This window comes from Pristis pectinata, chromosome 12 (assembly GCF_009764475.1).
Source record: "Pristis pectinata isolate sPriPec2 chromosome 12, sPriPec2.1.pri, whole genome shotgun sequence".
In the NCBI taxonomy this organism is placed as follows: domain Eukaryota; kingdom Metazoa; phylum Chordata; class Chondrichthyes; order Rhinopristiformes; family Pristidae; genus Pristis; species Pristis pectinata.
The window spans coordinates 14,191,627-14,200,938 of NC_067416.1; the positions used below are offsets into that span (position 1 = coordinate 14,191,627).

Consider the following 9,312-nt stretch of genomic DNA (forward strand, 5'->3'; position numbering starts at 1 on the left):
CAATAATCCCAAGTAAGCTTGTCACCAAACTCCGAGACCTAGGACTCAACACCTCCCTCTGTAACTGGATCTTTGACTTTCTTACAAACAGACCACAATCAGTGAGGATAGGCAGCAATACCTCCAGCACGATTATTCTCAACACTGGTGCCCCACAAGGCTGCGTCCTCAGCCCTCTACTCTACTCCCTATACACTCAGGACTGTGTGGCCAGATTCTGCTCTAACTCCATCTACAAGTTTGCAGATGATACCACCATTGTAGGCCGTACCTTAAACAGCGATGAGTCGGAGTACAGGAAGGAGATAGAGAGCTTAGTGGAATGGTGTCATGACAACAATCTTTCCCTCAACGTCAACAAAAGAGCTGGTCATTGACTTCAGGAAAGGGGGCAGTGTACATGCACCTGTCTACATCAATGGTGCTGAGGTCAAGAGGGTTGAGAGCTTCAAGTTCCTGGGAGTGAACATCACCAACAGCCTGTCCTGGTCAAATCACGTAGAAGCCATGGCCAAGAAAGCTCACCAGCGCCTCTACTTCCTCAGGAGGCTAAAGAAATTTGGTTTGTCCCCTTTGACTCTCACCAACTTTTACAGGTGCACCATAGAAAGCATCCTATCTGGATGTATCACGGCTTGGTACGGCAACTGCTCTGCCCAGGACCGCAAGAAACTGCAGAGAGTTGTGGACACAGCCCAGCGCATTATAGACACCAGCCTCCCCTCCTTGGACTCTGTCTTTACCTCTCGTTGTCTTGGTGAAGCAGTCAGCATAATCAAAGATCCCACCCACCCGGGACATTCTCTCTTCTCTCCTCTTCCATCGGTTAGAAGATACAGGAGCCTGAAGGCACGTACCACCAGACTTAAGGATAGCTTCTACCCCACTGTGATAAGACTATTGTATCCCTTATACAATGAGATGGACTATGACTTCATGACCTACCATGTTGTGACCTTGCACCTTATTGCACTGCACTTTCTCTGTAGCTGTGACACTTTACTCTGTACTGTTATTGTTTTTTACCTGTACTACATCAATGCACTCTGTACTAATTCAATGTAACTGCACTGTGTAATGAATTGACCTGTACGATCGGTTTGTAAGACAAGCTTTTCACTGTACCTTGGTACAACTGACAATAATAAACCAATGCCAATACCAATACCAAGAATCATTAAAGTAGATTTGTTTCCAATATTAACTAGTTACTTAAACATTATTTAATGGCAAATTGCTAAAATAGCATGCTCATAACTTTATAGCTTGTAGCTAGGTATTTCTCCAGATTATAATTATCTGACTTAACATTTGAAAATATGTGCACATATATTAAAACAATACTATTCAAATGAAAAATGTTCCCAACAAATGAGATCAAGTGTTAATTTGTATATTATAATACCAATGGCTTCATGAAATGTTGATGTTGCGGTCATTCTATTTGTTGACAACCACTTTGGCAACTACTGATATCCACGTGAGACAAATAACAAGTTTTACAATTAGCGTGCTGCTTTTTAAAAAGCACTTCCGAAAAATAACTTTTTAAATTACCTTTGATTCCAACATATTCTTGTTTTTATGTAAATACTCTGTGACATCCCTGAGCTTTTCATTGCATCTAATAATTTCTGATTTCACTGAAATTTAAAAAAAACACTAAATTTAAGAAATAATCTGAACAAGAAAATATTTATATCATCTGGTTTAATGCATGTCATGTAAAATTAGTAAATTAAAAAAAATACAATGGGATCAAGGAAATAGCAATTTTGCAACTTTCTACAGCTTTTATAAAATCTTTTCTCAAGCAGATTAAACTGGAACATGGAATACACAAAGTAATTCAATAGTAAGAATGTAGTAACCCATCGTAATTGATTTCTGCAGCTCAGATGATTTATGTGTATCTTCTGAACCCTGATATCTCCCTCTCTAAGGGCTGTTACAATTTATAATATATAACTACATCTCTGAATCTAGAATAAAAAATAGAATTCACACTTTTTACTGTTTAATCAGCATTTCTTACTGATATATATCACTCTGGGATCAACAACTGTGTAATTTGTGTGCTTTTTATAACTACTTTTATCTCAATATTCTTCAATCAGATAGTCAAGAATTAATATCTCATTGTTTCTGACTGGTCATTTCTCAGAACTTCATTCAAAATAATCAAATATTTACGATTTAAAACAACGATGATATCAGAGTGATGTTCAGTGTTCATTAGTATTTTCTTTATATGCATTTTTGTACAAGCAATATTAAAAAGAAAAGCTGCTTTAGTTTATTCAATTCTCATGGTTTTTATTGTTTTTAACAAATCCAGTCAAACCAAATCATTCAATCAAGAAATAAGATTGATGATTCCTTGTGCTCATCAGGGGATAAAAAAAGCCCTAGTACCAATGCGAAATGTCAAATGCAAGTTAACAATTTTATGTAGTTTTTTCCTATTATATAAAAACACACATTTAATACTTGCCTTTGAAAGAAATTTAAGTGCTTATGGTGGACAACGAATAATAAACAGTTGTATGTGAACAGAAAAGCAACTGACATAAAAACAACCACTGTAATTTTTAAATATCTAACCAAATAACTAAATATCCAATTGGCAAATGTGACATATTAACAACATAGTGTGACCATTACAACTGAGGTAACTGACAAAACATTATTGACCTGAAGCATTTTGTTTCTCTTTCTTCACAAATGCTGCCTAGCATTTCCAAAATGACCAGTTTTAAAATGTATTAAATTTTCTGTATTGAAAGAATTTGTAGATATCAAGTGTAATCAATTTAAATTTATCCATGAAAGTGCTGCAAATGTAGTACAAAAGATACAAATGAGCACAGTTTAGACATCAGAATAATAAAAATTTAAAGCATCATTAAGAAGAATTAAAGACTGAGCACCATAATTCACAATCACTCCTGCCTTCCCGACCATGGCCCCTCCACCATTGATCCCCACAGTCAGCCCATGCCCCACCTTGTCCTTTCAACCAACTCTTATCCCTAATCCCCCCACTTATCAGCCTAGTGCTGATCAACTCTTTAAACATTTAATCAACTCTTTAAACTTTCCTTAAAATGTACTTGTGGACCAACTGGTAGGATATTTAATATTGCATGGGGCCCAAGGCCTTGAATTTTAATGAACCAGCCTTCCAATACAAGACCCTCCAATACAGAGCACGCAAAGGAAATCTAATCACTCTGGGACTATGTTTGCAAAAATACAGGAAAGGGAAGATTGATGTGGGATGGTGGATGTTAGACAGGGATCAGGCACTAGGCTGGGATTGGGATTGGATTAAGAATTGGTTGAAAGGACAAGGTGGGGATGAGCTGACTGTGGGGATCAATGGTGGAGCTGGGAGTAATTTAGATGGGGTGTCATAGAAAGTGGGGTAAAGGGTAGTTAGAGGTGCAATCAGTTATTAGAGGGTGTAGCTCAGAAATCAGAGTGTGTGATCACCACTCAGGGGCTGTTGGATACTGGAAGAGGCATCAAAAAGGGTTGCAGATCATTGGTTGTTGTTGTTGATGTTGAGTGGCGGCGGAGGAGGGGGTGGGAAGTAGGGTGGCAAACCTCATGAGATTCAGGGATTTGGGATTGGGAGTTGCTATCACTTAGGGGTGGAGTGAGGAACAGGGAATAATCATTTCAATATATTAAAGTAAATTTACCTCGATTGAATTCCCAGTTCTGACCTACTCAGGGAGATCCCCTTTAATTCATAGCGATGACACACTGAGACTTCTGCATACTGCACATTTGCAATGAAAAATTACAGGTCTTTGATCAGAAGCGTTAACTCTATTTCTTACAAGATAAATACCTGACCTGTTGAGTGTTTCCCACATTTTTTGTGTCTGTGTTGAAAATTACAGAAGTAGCATGCATTAACAAATGCAGCATGTCACTGGCTCCCACTCTGCATGCCCATGGTCCTCTTGACATTTGCACGCAGACTTAAAGGACCTGCAACGAATGCTGGAAACTTTGTGATCCACGTGGCAAGTCCCCAATTTTCATTTTTCATAAAACTTGGATGCAAAATCCATACACACATGGCAACATACAATTCATTTTTGAGGTCAAGACAGTTCCACACTCAGATAGGGTTCAAACAAAATTCTAAAACTACTCTCTAAAATGCATAGCACAAAGCAATTTCAGAATTAGAGATCATAACTACAGCCTGTCACTGTTAAACCTAACAAAGAGCATAGGAGAAAGTGCAAATTTCAGTGGCTTAGATACATCATCCACAGTTGTCATTCTCCTGATCACAACTAATCTGATTGAAGAGGGCCTACCTTGCTGGCCCGAAATGTACCCAGATATGAGTGAAGAGGCACTGAGCAGTGACAGAGCCTCAAATGTTAAGTCAATATATGTCATGCTTCCAAAACTTCCCTTTACAGCCAAAGCTTTTGCCAGCTGTCAAAGTTGTCAGGATTTCCAAATGCCTCCTAATGTCATTTTTTAAAGAATTAAAAAATTATATTACTTTGTAAAAAGTAAAAATGTAAGAAAATGAAAATGTATGTTAAAGAATGATTATAAGCACATTAAACAAACCATAAAAAGGAACTTACCATCTTCTTATCTGTTCAGTAACCACACAGCTCCCACCCTGCCCAGCTCAGCACCCCCCATTGAAATCAATCTCAAGGATCCTGTACCAGATAAATGCAGGGAACTTCAGAAGGATTGAACTCTAATTTTGACCAAGTTCCATTAAGGATATACAGGAATCCTGGACATACTGACATTTCAATGGGAACAGTCAACATTTACCAATAACAACCCATCTTCTTTATAACTAGAGAGGTAAAAGCGTAGAAAACACTACCACATTGGTTAATTGAGGCAGATAGTAAAAAACTCAGGGAAAGCTGGATAATCATTTGAGGGAAACAGAAATAGAAAGCCATACTCATGAGATCAGATAAAGGGGCAAGGAGACACAAGCACATGAGTTCCAGCACTGACCAGTCCAGGCAAATGGCTTTATGTGTCCCAGACTCAAGGTAACTCAAAGAAATATTAAAGAAGGTAGATTTTAACTGAGGCTTTTTCATTTGGCTGGAGATGTGCACTAAACAGAAATAACACAAGCCCCGGTGCTGCTGGAAAGAAAGCTGTTCCATCAAAGAAGACCTAAGTGGCATATTAGTTTTTTGATTTTCTCATGACCAAAAGGAATAATACTTTCCTATTCCTGGTCTGGGTGAATGTGCTTGATTGCCAAGTTAACAGCCAGATAAAAACTTCCAAACATATAAATCCAGTTGGGATTGAATGCATGGAATTGCAAAAAATATTGCATTGACAATATTGCCACCAGGGACAAATTTAGAATAGTAGAACATTTACGTTGTAGCCCAAAAAATTCCAGGTTTTACGAGAATAGGTAGCAGTGCATGGCAGTATGTTTAATGTGCTTCTGTGTGTGCTGAGAAAAATCTAAATTATAAAAATATGGTATTATGTATTTACTATTGCTGTGTCCATATAGTTCCAGTGTGGTTCCACTGTACTACATGGACAGTAAATGTTTGTTTCCAAAAAACAAACAAGGACATTTGTTTTTTGCTTAAATAACACCACTAAGGCTACCTAGTAAACATAAGAAGTAGGGGTAGGACAGCCATTCAGTAAAACCACAGTTTACTGGTCATGGACTTAGCTTTCCTGCCTTATTACCATAACCCCGTAACCAAACATTGATGTGCTCAATGCCTTTTATGCACACTCTGAAAGGGAGAACAACACAAGACCTGTGCAAATCCCCACAGCATCTGGTGACCCTGTGATCTCTGTCTTTGAGGCTGAAGTCAGAGCATCCTTTAGGAGGGTGAACCCTTGCAAAACATCAGGCCCTGACAGTATACCTCACAGGGTACTGAAAATCTGTGCCAACCAACTGGCTGAAGTGTTCATGGACATCTTCTACCACTCACTACTACAGATGGAGTTTCCCAACTGCTTCAAAAGGGCATCAATCATACCGGTGCCCAAGAAGAGCAGGGTGAGCTGCCTTAACAACTATTGCCTGGTAGCACTCACATCGACTATGATGAAGTGCTGGTCATGGCTAGAATTAACTCCTGCCTGAGCAAGGACCTGGACCCACTGCAAGTTGCCTACCACCAAAACAGGTCTACGCAATCTCATTGGCTCTCCACTCAGCTTTGGAGCACCAAGATAACAGCAAAACATACGTCAGGCTGCCGTTTATCAATTACAGCTCGGCATTCAACATCATCATCCCCTCAGTATTAATCAATAAGCTTCAAACGTGGACCTCTGTACCTCCCTCTACAACTGGATCCTCAGCTTCCTTATCAGGGGAACACAATCAGTGCAGATTGGTAGTAACATCTCCTCCTCACTGACAGTCAACATAGGCGCACATCAAGGATGCGTGCTTAGCCCACTGCTCTACTCTCTCTACACTCATGACTGTGTGGCTAGGCACAGCTCAAATGCCATCTATAAACTCGCCGATGACAACACTGTTGTTGGCAGAATCTCAGACTGCAATGAGGAGGCATACAGGAGTGAGATAGAACGGCTCGTTGATGTCACAACAACAACCTCGCACTCAACGTCAGCAAGACCAAGGAACTAATTGTGAACTTCAGGAAGGGGAAGTCGGGAGAACATACACCAGTCTTCATTGAGGGGTTAGTGGTGGAAAGGGTGAGCAGCTTCAAGTTCCTGGGCGTCAATACCTCAGGGCCCAACACATTGATGCAATCATGAAGAAAGCATGCCAGCGGCTCTACTTCATTAGGAGTTTGAGGAGATTTGGTACGCCACCAAAGACTTTTGCAAATTTCTACAGATGTACAGTGAAGATCATTCTGATTGGTTGCATCACCACCTGATATGGAGACTCCAATGCGCAGGATCGAAAGAGGCTGCACAGGGTTGTAGACTCATCCAGCTCTATCACGGACACAACCCTCCACGTCATTGAGGACATCTTCAAGAGACGTAGCCTCAGGAAGGCGACATCCATCATTAAGGACCCTCACCACCTGGGACATGCCCTCTTCACGTTACTACCATCGGGGAATTGGTACAGGAGCCTGAAGACCCACACTCAACGTTTCAGGAACAGCTTCTTCCCCTCCGTTATGAGATTTCTGAACAGTCCATGCACCCATGAACACTACCTCTTTATTCCTCTTTTGCACTATTTATTTATTTTTGTAACTTATCGTAATTTTTGTCCTTATGTAATGCTGCCACAAACCAACAAATTTCACGATACATGTCAGTGATAACAAACCTGATTCTAATATTAGCCTAATGTAGACAAGACTTCATTTATACTGCCTTTCGGTAGCATTTTGAAGATTTGTTGAATTGCTCCCCTGGTTACAAATGATATGATTTATGGAAATTGGACTTCATGCAAGTTCTCCCTTACATTTTAAAGCATTTTTCAAGCTGGTAATAACAATAATGACTTAGCAGTGTGGAGGAACAGCAATCCCTCAAGGTTGCCACACAGGTCGATAGGGTTGTGAAGAAGGCGTATAGAGTGTTGGCCTTCATTAGTCAGGGTATTGAGTTCAAGAGCCGCGAGGTGATGTTGCAGCTCTATAGAACTCTGGTCAGACCACACTTGGAGTATTGTGTTCAGTTCTGGTCTCTTCATTATAGGAAGGATGTGGAAGCTTTAGGTAGGGCGCAGAGGAGATTTACCAGGATGCTGCCTGGATTGGAGAGCATGTCTTATGAGGATAGGTTGAGTGAGCTAGGGCTTTTCTCTTTGGGGAGAAGGAGGATGAGAAGTGACTTGATAGTGGTGTACAAGATGATAAGCGGCATAGATCGAGTGGACAGTCAGAGACTTTCTCCCAGTGCAACAATGGCTAACACGAGGCGACATAATTTTAAGGTGATTGGAGGAAGGCATAAGGGGGATGTCAGGGCTAAGTTTTTTTTACACAGAGTGGTGGGTGCATGGAATGCACTGCCTGCAGAGGTTGTGGGGGCAGATACATTAGGGACATTTAAGAGATTCTTAAATGAATGACATGAATGATAGAAAAATAAGGGGCTATGTGGGAGGGAAGGGTTAGATAGATCTTAGAGCAGGATAAAATGTCGGCACAATATTGTGGGCCGAAGGGCCTGTACTGTGCTGTAGTGTTCTATGTTCTAATAATGAGGTTTCACGGTATGCATTAATGACAGGATACAGTATATACTCCATTGGCTTAATTACAGGTAATATCAGCGTGATTATTCAATGAAATGAAAGAATTATACCAAGTGTATGTAGAACGATACCACGTGGGCAACCAGAGGTAACAGATGTTTCTGGTTTAGGAAGGAATCGGCTTACGGACAGTTCATGGGAACGGAACCCTTACGTAACCCGAGGACTGTCTGTAATCATTCTGTGTCTGATACCAAACACCGACAGGCCGCTGGGAATACAGCCCGGGGGGGCGACGGACAAGCTCAAACCGGCAGAAGAGAAAGAACTATTCGGACCTAGTGCAGCCATTCTGTGCAGAAAGTGGAGACCACACCCCATTTCCCACACCAACACTACCCCCCACCCCTGCTGTCCGTGGGACCTCGCCAGGACCACCCCCACGGCTGCAACCAGGCGACGCCGCCGCGGCCCGGGCCGGTGGGAGAGGGCCGTCCCCCGTGGGGAGTTCGGGTTCGTCAGTCGGCAAAGGTCGCGGCGGGGAGGCTTCATTTACCACTCTGGAGGAACTGTCGCTTTTCCAGAGCCTTCTGTTCGGTTACCAGGATTTCTTCGAATAAATGGTCGAAGCTCATGGCGGATGCCGGACCCGGTGGGAAGACGCGAAGCAGTTCGGCGAGGCCTGCGGCAGCGCGGGAAAAGGCGCGCGGGGCGGACAGCACGTGGCGCCGTCCTCGCGCCACGGCGGGGCGGGAAACCGACGGCCGGCAGCACCGGGTACGGCGTCGGGCGGGGGCTTCGCGCCACGGTGGGGGAAGACCAACCGCCGGCGGCACTGACTCTGCGCTGCGGCCGTCGCGCAGGGAGCGGGAAACCAACGGCCGGCAGCACCGACTCTGCGCTGCCGTCCTGTCGTGCATGTTGCTGTCCACGCCGAAGGACATCGCTGATGGTTCCCAGTGAGGGTACTAATTAATGAGTAATGGTTATTGAGATGCCCCAGTGACATCAAAACGAAATTTTCCTTTTTGTTCAGAGGTGCGCCACAGTTAGGAAACTTGCACTGTTTAAATGTGTTTCTTAATTTTTTTGCGTTTGAAGCTCGG

General features: G+C 42.3%; 1 protein-coding gene across 1 annotated transcript in view; it reads right to left on the reverse strand.

The window, feature by feature from the left end:
* The window catches only part of ccdc172 (coiled-coil domain containing 172), a 51,545-nt gene extending 42,704 nt beyond the window's left edge, over window positions 1-8,841 (reverse strand). The window contains exons 1-2 of the mRNA XM_052027726.1: window positions 8,763-8,841; window positions 1,558-1,643 (exon numbers count right to left, since the gene is read on the reverse strand). Of these exons, the coding sequence (XP_051883686.1) occupies window positions 1,558-1,643; window positions 8,763-8,841 (165 nt within the window). The remainder of the gene's footprint in view (window positions 1-1,557; window positions 1,644-8,762) is intronic.
* Window positions 8,842-9,312: the final 471 nt, after the last annotated feature.